Here is an 11,260-nt window from a genome sequence, read left to right on the forward strand (position 1 = left end):
TGTTGATAAATCGTCCACCAATCTTGACCCCACATTTCTCCTCATAGAGCCCAGCCTCCCGGATAGTCTGTTCTGCATATAGGTTGAAAAGGTATGAAGGTAGGATGCATCCCTGGCGTACCCCCTTCCCAATTTTGAACCATGCAGTGTTCCCTGGGACTGTGTAATTTGATGGGTTGGAAGGGTAAGGGAAATAATCAGGCATGATATTTAGTTAAGTGTGTATCTCTGGGGAAAGGAAGGATGGATTTGATGTGGATGGAATTAAAGCTTTCAAAATGTTCAGTTGCTGATGGAGTCCAAATGAAAATGATAATAAATAGCTTCAACATCAATTTTTAACCTGAAATAGTTACCCTATTTGAGAATGGGTTGTCTTTGTTATATTAATGAGACAGAGTTTCTGTAGGATTTATCTCCACTCAATCTCAATAAGAAACTAAACAAGAAAGCAAGACATCGGGGAGGCAGGTTGCCAAGTCAAATAAAAATGCCCAATAAATAAAAAATTAAAGAGATAAGGACCTTTCTCTAGAGCCAATATCCTGAATTCCTATTTCTAGCCTCCCTAACCGTGAAAAAAAAAATAAATTTCTCCATGTGAAAGTGACCCACTTCTGGTATTTTTATTATGTTGTTGTAATATAACAGGTGGAACTGACTCATAGCTGATAGGTGGAACTGATTCTCTAGCAAGTTTTCAGAGGCTGTACATCACATCATTTTTCTCTCATAGTGAAACTGCTGGATTAGAACCACCTGCCTCTGGGTTGGCAGTACTCCTTACCACTAGGCCACGATAGCCCCCTTGTTGTTATGTGCTGTTGTGTCGCTTACAACTTATAATGACCCTATGTACAACAGCTCTGAACCTTGCTCTATCCTGAGCCAACCTCACTGTCTCTGGCACAACTACCCCCAACTACCTCAGTCATTGAGTTGATCCATCTCATTTAGAGTATTCCTCTCTTGTTCTGTCCCTCCACCATTCCAAGCATGATGTCCCTCTCCAAGGACTGGTCCCTCCTTGCAACATGCCCAAAGTATGTCATACAGAGCTTCAAAATCCTTGCCTCCAAAGAACAGCCTGATTTCACCCTCTCCAGAATGAACTTATTTGTTCTCCAAACAGTCCATGGTATATCCAGTACTCTTCTCTAGCACCACAACTCAAAGGCATTGATTCTTCTTCTATCATCCTTAGCCATTGTCCAGCTCTCTGATACATAGCAAGTAATTGCAAAGACCATGACCTGGATCAGGAACAGCTTTGTCTCTAGACTGGTATCAGTCCTCTTCAATACTCTGGAGAAGTCCCTGACAATGGATTTTCCCAATGCAATTTGTCTTTTCATTTCCTGGCTACTAGTACCAAGAGTGATGATTGTGGAGCCAAGCAAACTAAAGCTGTTAACTTCATTTCAATCTCTTCACTGTGTATCATGATGCTGCTATATGGCCCAGTGGTGAGAATTTTGTTTTCTTGATGCTAAGATTAAATCCATACTAAAGACTGCAGTCCCTGACTTTTTGCAGCAAAAGCCTCATGTCCTCCTCAGTATCAGCAAAAAAAGGTTGTACCATCTGCATAACGCAGGATATTGATGAGTCTTCCTCCAATCCTTATGCCACATTGCTCTTCACAAACCCCAGCCTCCCAGGCATACACCTTTCCTGAGTTCCCTGTAGTAGTAGTTGTTGTTGTTGTTGTTGATTGCCATCAAGTCAAGTACGACTTATGGCGACTCTATGAATAAAAGTCCTAATGCCTTTTCATAGCTGTTGTCATTTCTCCAAGTTCATAGTTTCCACAGGCGTGTGGTTTAGACAGTGGATGCCACTCCTGCTTCCAAACCTGAATCAATCTAGGAGCTCCTCCAAACACCGTCCATGATGGTTAACCATTATGGTATTTGACAGGCCTATGGCACAGTGTGCAGCATCACAGCAACTCCAAGTAATTCAGTACATCAAACAGACAAATGACTCTTGAACCACTTAAAGAATATTTCATTTCAGAATAACAATGAAAGAGTTTTTCTTTCTTTTCAAGGAGAGGAGTGAATTGGCGGGGGGAGCGGGTGGGTAGGGAGAAAAGTGCAACAATGAATGACTGGAAACCCTAGCCTCTATAAACTTTCATTAAAATTAATTTTTAAAAAAAGATGGAAAAAATAGAATATTTCCTTTTAAAAGGAATAAATTGGGCCTGAGGGCCAGTGGAATTAAAATACCTTATAAAAATAAAACAAAATACTGCTTTATTTGCATCATTTTCATGCACCAGAATCTACAACTCCTCTTTTATATGTACCAATAATTCACTCATTCTCTACATTGTTGTTGTTAATTGTCATCAAGTTGAGCATGACTCATAGTCACCCTATGAACAAAAGGCCTGAAGCCTTTCTGTAACTATCAACATTTATCAAAGTTCCTAGTTTCTGCAGGCATGCTGTTTAGGAAGTGGATGCCACTCCTGCTTTCTCTACATTAGTTGCCTCAAACTACCACTCAATGCTCTCCCTATACTTCTCTGAGGATCTGGTTGGTAGGCCTTAATGACTACTTTGGGGGTGCAGGGTGATGTCACTGCTATAAAGCAGTAACTTTTAACTTTTCACTGCCTGCTCCAGCACACCTTCTTCCACTCTATGTAAAACGTGCATTGTTCTTAAACCAATTCCTCCTTATATATTCTAGATCTTGTTATCTCACTTCCAATTAAAGACCTTATTACATTTATTATCTCCTGTATTTTTACCCCTCATTGTGCTTTTTTTCCCAAGGCAATAAGCATGCTCAAAAATGTTTCCATTTTGAAAACACCCTGCTTTGATACTGTACTGCTTCATCCTATCTATATATAGCCTTCCTTACAATGTTTACTTCACTACCTAAAATTTCCCACTTTTTTAGCCCTTTAATTCACTGAAATTTGGCTTCTATCTCCCTCTATCCGTTAAAATCTGATTTTAGCAAGGACCAAGCTTTCAATAATTTCTACCACTCATCTGTCAGGTTTTTTGTACTGTGGTGGCTTACAGGTTGCTCTGATGCTGAAAGTTATGTCACTGTTATTTCAAATACCAGTCATTCATGCTAGACAAGTTCCAGCGGACCTTCCAGACTAATAGACTAGTAAGGTCTATGGTTATTTCTAAATATTGGCCAGAGAAAATCTGAGGAATAACAGTAGAGTATTGTCTGAAATAGTGCCAGAAGATGAAGACCCCCCAGTTGGAAGGTACTATCAATACAATTGGGAATGAACTGCTTCCTCAAAGTGGAGTCAATCGAAATGACGTGGACCTTCATTTGCTAATATGGCACAATTTCAAATGGAAAAAAAATGCTGCAAACATCTGCTAATAACTGGAATGTGGAATGAAATATAAATCCTAGAAAAAATGGAAGTTATAAAAATAAAATGGAATGTATAAAGAACAATACCTCAAGTATTAACTCAACTCATAGCTGACTCCTCCACCACCCACCCTGGCAGATTTTGGAGGCTGTGAATCACAGCCTCTTCACAAAATCCTCTTCACAGGGGAAGAATTCTCATCTTTCTCCTGAATCTCATCTTTCTTTGAATCCAGATGGTTGATTCAAACTGCCAAACAGGCACGGCCTTTGGATTAGCAATACAACCCCTACTGCTGAGGCCACCAGAGCTCCCCACTCTAGACACTGTTGCTGGTATTTTGTATGATCAAGTTGTAACTGGCTCATAGTTGACCCTTCAGCAGGTATTTGGAGGCGGCAAACTGCACAGGAGGGAACTGCCCTTCTCTCTGCTTGGGCAGCTAATGAATTTGAACTACATGCCCTTGGGTTGGCAGCACACTCCATTCTGCATTATTTTTGTTATGTGCTGTGGAGTCTGAATTGACCCATAGTTGACCCTCCAGTGGGTTTTCAAAGGCTGTAAATCACATAGGTGACTAGCCGTGTATCTCCCACAGAGCAGCTGGAGGACTTGAAGGACGTGCCTTTGGGTTGGCAATGCAATTCCTTACCACTAAGCCACCATAACTCCCTCTCAGTGCATTGTTGTTAGGTGTCTTTGGGCATGACTTATAGCAACCTAATGAACAACAGATCTGAACTTTGTCCTATCCTGTGCCATCCTTATCATCTCTCAGACAGTCGCAGTCACTGTGTCAATCCATCTAGTTGAGGGTCTTCCTCTCTTTTGCCATCTCTCCACCTTCCCAAACATGGTATCCTTCTCCAAGGAATAACCTTTCCTAGCAATACACTCAATGTATGTGAGACAAAGTTTTATCAGTTTTGCCTTCATGGAGCACTCTGGCTGCACCTTTTCAAGACAGATCTGTTTATTCTTTTAGTGGTCCATGGGATATTCAGTACTCTTCTTCAACACCACAGCACAAAGGCTTCAATTCTTCTTTTGTCATCCTTATGCACTATCATCTCAGTAACACAGCAAGTGACTGAAACCATCACAGCCTGAATCATGTGCACCTTGGTCCTCCAACTGTCACCACCACTCCTCAATAATTTGGAGAGGTCCCGGACTACGAACTTTCCAAGTACAATACATTTCTGGATTTCCTGACTTCTGGTACCAAGTGTATTGAGTGTGGATCCAAAGAAGATGAAATTGCTAACAATTTCAATCTTTTTTCCATCTATCATGATGTTGTCAAGTGGTAAGAATTTTTGTTTTCTTTATGTTGAGATGCACTGTTGTTACTGTGTGCAGTAGAGTTGCAACTAACCCATAGCTGACCCTCCAAAAGGTTTTCAGAAGCAGTTTAATCAGACAGGAGCAGACTACCCATCCTTCTCCTGCGGAACAGCAGGCAGCCTCGAACTACATGCCTCTGGGATTGTAGCACTGCCTCTTGACATTATCAACACCCACAGAACCAGAAGGCAAGAAATCAAATGACAAACTTCACTGCACAAATCTGTTGTTCTTTAAGGTGCTCAAAGACTAAAGTACACCTGACTCAAACCACAGTATTTTCAACTGAGTCATATACATGAGAAAATGGGACAGTAAATGAGGAAAACTGGTAATGAACTGATGATATTTTTGAATTGTGGTGTTCATGACTAATACTGAATATGGATTATCAAAAGAAAAAAGAATCTCTCTTGGAAGAAGTCCAGCCAGTGTTCCTTAAAGGCAAAGATGCTGAGACTTTGTCTCACATAATTTGGGCACGTTGTCAAAAGGGGCCAGTACTGGAAAAGGACATCATACTTGAAAAAGTGGAGGGTTTTTCAAAGGAGAGGAAGATCTTCAATCAGATGGACAGATACAATGACTACAACAATCAGTTTAATCACAGCAGAGATTACAAGAATAGTGCAAGATTAAGCACAATTTCATTCTGTAGTAAGTATGGTTGCTATAAGTGGGAGCTGACTCAACAGCACCTAATAATAAGTTCCTTGTTTCAAAAAAATTTCAAACAATGGAATAGACTTGAGAATTCAAAAAGAAATTCATTGGTCCTTGAAGGAAGACATCATACTCAGAAGGGTGGAGGGACAGTACAGGAGAAAACTCCAGAGATTGTAATTAGGACAATGGAGGTAGGTATATATGAATCAGTGAGGCTTGTTCAAGACAGAGTAGGCTTCAGAGCTACTGTACACAGGGTCACTATGAGTCGCAGGCACCTCAATGGCACATGACAACAACAATGGACAAGTGATTTTGACAAAGAGATGAAAATCAGAGAGTAAGGAAGAACAGCCTATTTAACAAGTGATGCTGGCAGAACTGAATATATATTTCCAGAAAGTTGAAAGAAAACTAATTCTTCACACCATATACAAAAACTTAAGATGGATCAAGATCAAGGACTTCAGTATAGAATCTGAAAGAATAAAGATCATCAAAGATAAAATTGGGGCAAACTTAGGAGCCCTAATCTATGACAAAAGAGACTATCAGATATAATTGGAAGTGCAGAGTCAACAAGGCTGAGTGGGACCTCCTAAAAATTAAATCCTCATGTACACAAAGACTTTTGTAATAGATAAAAACATAAACTACACATTGGGTAAAAATACTTAGCAATGACAAAATGTACAAGAAAAGTAGCTTTTGTTATTGTTGTTATGGGTCGCTGAAGGAAGCATGCTTAGAGATGGTGAAGTTGGCACAAAATAAGGCAAGCTTCCGATCTGTTGTTCATAGAGTCGCTCTGAGTCATTAGCTATTGTTTGAGTCAAGACTGATTGATAGCTGACGCTCCAGTGGGTTTTCAGAGGTAGTAAATACATGGGAGATAATTGTCCACTTTTCTCCCTACGCACAGGTTAGCTATTAGAGATATAAATCTAAATAGCAATGAGATACTATCTCAATCTAGCAAAAATAACAATGTTCAGTAAGACATTAAAAAAAAAAGCTTGCAAAGGTGTAGAGAGGCTGGAACTCTCATATACTAATGGTAGGAAAATAAAAGGTAAGTTACTGTGGAAAAGTTTGATGCCTCCTTAGCAAGTTGGGAATAGAAATACCATTTGATCCAGCAATCCCACTACTAGGTATATATTCCACAGAAATATGAGCTCTAAGATAACATACCCACAATCACTGTGGTATAGGGGGTCTACTAATCAAAATTGCTTTCTTAGGCCATTACCTTTGACTTTGCCACATGGTTGGGTGGGAATGTGTATATAGGGTGTGTTGGGCTATATTTATCAAGTTTAAATAGAGTAGATTCAGCAACAGAAATTTGGGTATCTCACTACTATCAAGAAAGATACAGAGAATGCAATGTGAATCCTTTGGGACTAGAGATTCCCTCGCCTATCAGACCAAGGCCTAAAGGAGAGTAGCAGTTTCTATGTTTTTAAAGAGACAGAGATGACCTGGGATCCATAAGGCCAGAGCCTAGTATACTTCTAATGTACACAGTAGAAGGCAGTATTCGTTCCTCTTGGGGAAACTTCATAGATGTGACATCAGAGGGGCCTGAAGGACAGTTCATCCAACTTTCTGGCCTATAGATATTCATATGTTTCTGGTTTATAACATAGGAAGTAATTTTGAAACCATTAAATCTTTGTCAGCGATCTAATCTTGAGATTTTTCACTTTTCAAATTATAAAACCACTTCTTCATAAATTTAACTGGAACTCTACTATATAAAACAAACCATAGTCTTTTTGATTACTTGCTGTGCATCTGAAAGTTGAACAATGACTAAGGACAGAAGAGGAATCAATGCCTTTGAGTTGTGCTAAAGAAGAATATTTAATATCCCATGGATTGCCAAAAGAACACACAGATATGTGGAGAAGGTGCTGCTAGAGTGCTTCTTAGCTGCAAGGATGGTGAAGCTTCATCTTACATACTTTGGGCATGTTGCTAGGAGGGGCCAGGCCTTGGAAAAGGATATCATGCTTGGAAAGTGGGAAGGTCAGCATAGGTGAGAAGACCCTCAACAGGATGGATTGACACAGTTACTGTAGCAATGGGTTCAAGTATACTGGAGATAGAGAGGATGGTACAGGATACAGTTAGGATGAGATCTGTTGTTCACAGGATCACCAAGAGTCACAGCTGACTCATGGCACAGAACAACAACATATAAAACAGGTAAAAGTGAACCTGCTCTTTTGAAAAGAGAAAAGGTTATTTGAAACACTTCTATTCTAGCCAGCCTTCTTCATTTTAAAATAAGAAAGCAGAGACACCAAAGAAAACAATGATTTGACCATAATTACAGAAACGCAAAACCACAGTTCCTTAGGAAAAGCCTTTTAAATCTCTCCTAACTTTATTCTCATGTAAAATTTATTATTCCCTGCTACTTCTTGGAAAAGTGAAAGGTCAGCAAAAGGGAGGAAAACCTGCAACCAGACAAACTGATGCAGTAACTGCAGCAACGAGCTCAAGTGTATCAGAGATGTTGAGGATGGCAGGATAGGACAGGATTCAGATCTGTTGTTTAGAGGGTCACTAAGAACTCAACAGCACCTAAAAACAACAAAAACTTACTCCTCTACACAGCCAGCGCATATGACTTGTAGAAAACATTGTTAGTGGCATGATTTTAATTTGTCTGTGTTGCCCTAAAGAAGCACTGGTGGCATAGTGTGAATCATGCCAGGCTCATCAGTAGTTAGAATACTCCAGCTGCTCCCCAGAAGAAAGATGGGCAGTCTAGTCCTGTAAAGATTTCAAAGCCTCAGAAACCCAAAGGAGGGTCACTATGAACTAGAATCAACTCAAGAACAGTGGGGTGGTTTTTGTTTGTTTGGTGTCACTCTAATAGAATGTACATTCCCTGAAAGCAGAGACTTTCTTAACCACTGTATCTCCACTAACTAGAATAAAACTGTTACTAAGTTATACCACAAAAAGTTACAAAAAAAATTTGATACTCAGCACCAAGAACATACAGGGAATGTTTCTGTCAAATGATTTTGCCAAAACTCAAGTACAATAGCAAACATAAAAGTATTTGTAACAGGATGGTTAAACTCAACAAAGCATATATTTTATAAACATTAAGTAATTACTGTGTGATTTTTATATAGGCAGGAGAAAAATCTAAAGATCTTACTGAACATTTAGTCTGGAAGGAAAAACCTAGACAACTTCTATCAAGTTTTCAACATATTCCTTTGCACATTACCAGCCTAAAAAGAAACAGTGAAAATCTAACCCAACCATAATTATTTCTTGACCCTGCACACAGGCTAAGAAAAGAGGGATGTGCAGATACTGCTAACGTTGGAACGAAAGAAGAAACAGAGTTGGGCTGCCATTCCTTTCTCAACTTTTATTTCAGTCATCTGTCAAGTGGGGTGGGATGGTGGGAAGTATGAATAAGATTTTTTCCTAAGGTTCTTTCCACAAGCAAAACCCATAGAAGCAGCAATGAAGAAATCAACACTTGCCTTGGGATAAATCTGATACCAAGGGCTTGTTTAAAGTGCTGGAGAGGATAGCTGTCACTTTAAAGACCAAGGTGTGTGACTCAAGCCATAGTATCTTCAATTGCTTTATGTGAAAGCTAGACAACAGAGAAGGAAGAATGAGGTAGAATATACCATGGACTGCCTAAAGAACAAACAAATCACCTTGGAGGAAGTACAGCACGAGTGCTCCTTAGAAACAAAAAAACGTGTGATACTTTACCTTACATTTTTTGGGGCATGTGGTCAGATAAGACCAATTAATGTTTAGAAAATCAAGTGGTCAATGAAAGAGAGAAAGCCTCTCTATAAGATAGACTGACACAGTAGCTATAACAACAGGCTTATTATTAAAGCACAACAGAGATTATGAGTCTGGTCCCTGAATGTGGCAGGATTCCCTGTTCTACTGCATCCAGGGTCACTATCAGTGGGAACATGATGCAACTGTATCTAATAACGCAAGGTTCTTTCCTGTTATATCAATGTAAAAGAATGTTAACAAATTATACCTAGAATCATTCCTGCAGCTTTCTACTCAAGGAACAAGAACTTAAAAAACGATCTCTTTTTAAAATGCCTTACAGTCATGACATTCCATGAAATATTCGATCTCTGAAGGTAACAGACAGGGGTTGAGCCACCATTTAAGATGTATGTCAGGGGAATTCTACATAATCCAAAAGTAGAAACATGCAGAAAAAAAGAAAACCTTAAAGTTTCTATGACTCACTCAACTGAGACCCAAGTTTTCTCCAATAAATTCCTGGAAGAGATCACCTAGCCATTTTAATGATGGGCAACAAGCCAGGAGGCAAGCCACTTCTTCTCAGGCCAACTAGGACACTGACCTCTATCCTTTAGTTCCAACCGTCTTCAACCAAGGATCCCTCAAATATCTGTGAAGAGTGACAATCTAACCCTTTCAAGGGCCCTGTTCCCCAAAACTAAGATGTCCAATTCCTTCAACCTTTCCTCACGACGAGTTCTCTCCCCATCCATGCCTACTAGGAGACACTTCCATTCCTTTTACTAATGTCAAAATTACTCTTCATACTGACATCTCTAGTGTCCCGTGAACCTCAAGATTTACCACTTGTCTGGGTGACACCGCATGGAAGTCCCTAAAACTGTCCTTGCTACCTCTGCTGAAGTTGGGAATTAGGTTCCTCTTACTCCTCCAGGAGATAAGGAGGCGTGAAGGGACCCAGAAGTCCCGTCCTCCCCAGCCCACGCCTCCTCCCTCACCGATACTGCTTCGGATCGCTGGGGGACTTGACGATCTCAGGGTCTCCAGCATTACAGACAGACCCCCTGGGTGCCTCCTCCTCGGATTCATCAGCGCCTAGACGGGCAACCCGGCCGCTCTCATCCAAATCCTGTCCATTGGGCTGCAGGTCAGGGCAGCTGCAGGTCGACTTCGCCTTATTCCTTCCGGGCATGGTCAGGGCTGAAAAGGGTCTGTCCCCAGCAAAGTCTTCACACCGACCCCGCGCTTCGATTCTCCACAGCGTCGCGAGCTCCCGCCCGGCCTTACACCAGAACTTCTTCCCGGCGGCACAAACTGCAGCAACCGTGACTCTCCTCAGCATTCACCACCAGCACCACCAGATGAGAAGGACTGGCATGTCTCTCCCCAGGGCACACCTCCTCCTCCTACTCCTTCAACTGCTCCTCCTCCTCTGCGTTCCAGAAGCAGTGGCGGCCAGCGGACGCTGGAACTGCCGCAGCCGCCCAGGAGGACAGGCCTGAACCCCTCCCCCAACCCGGTATTCCTCACGCCAACTTCCCCCTCCCCCGCCCCCAAGCTGCCAATGACGTTTCTGATGATAGCCAATCAGAAGCCAATACAGAGTCACGTGGATGTAAAAAGCCAATGGAAACGGGGAGGGAAGGTAATGAAAGAGACCAGACCTTCTCTTCAGAGCACCCAGAGAGCTCTTCTAAATCTAAGGAGGGCGGGGCGGGAAAGGAGAGGTGGGGCGTGGAGCAGAGGACGATGGGAGAAGCGCTCCTGGATGGTTGTGCCTCGTTTATGACGTAGGCTGAGGGGTAGGTTTCAGGCAGCTTCCGGGTGAAGCTAGGCTGCTGCTCTGTTTCCTTGCGGAGAAAGTAGTCGAGAAGCTCTTTGAGAGACTGAATCCTAAGACTTTTTCCCATTTGTGCCAGATTCTCTCACTTTCCCCCGTAAAACCAGGAACAGAGCCTTCAGCTCTGACTAGGCAGGTATCAAAGCAGAACGCCGGAAGTCATTCCCTGCCCCGCCGGATGCTGGCTGTTCTGGAACTGAGCGCCGGAAGTAGCAATAGGTTCTTTACCCCTGAACTCTGACGAACCC

At 41.6% G+C, this 11,260-nt stretch overlaps 1 protein-coding gene across 2 annotated transcripts in view; it reads right to left on the bottom strand.

Annotated features, from left to right (window-relative positions):
* NRD1 (nardilysin (N-arginine dibasic convertase)) overlaps nt 1–10,514 on the bottom strand; it is a 106,364-nt gene extending 95,850 nt beyond the window's left edge. For both annotated transcript variants that reach the window (XM_006879673.1, XM_006879672.1), the window contains exon 1: nt 10,171–10,514. In XM_006879673.1, coding sequence (XP_006879735.1) covers nt 10,171–10,514 — 344 coding nt within the window. The remainder of the gene's footprint in view (nt 1–10,170) is intronic.
* Nucleotides 10,515–11,260: the final 746 nt, after the last annotated feature.

This window comes from Elephantulus edwardii, unplaced genomic scaffold (assembly GCF_000299155.1).
Source record: "Elephantulus edwardii isolate Elephantulus edwardi_28Jun2011 unplaced genomic scaffold, EleEdw1.0 scaffold00005, whole genome shotgun sequence".
NCBI lineage: Eukaryota > Metazoa > Chordata > Mammalia > Macroscelidea > Macroscelididae > Elephantulus > Elephantulus edwardii.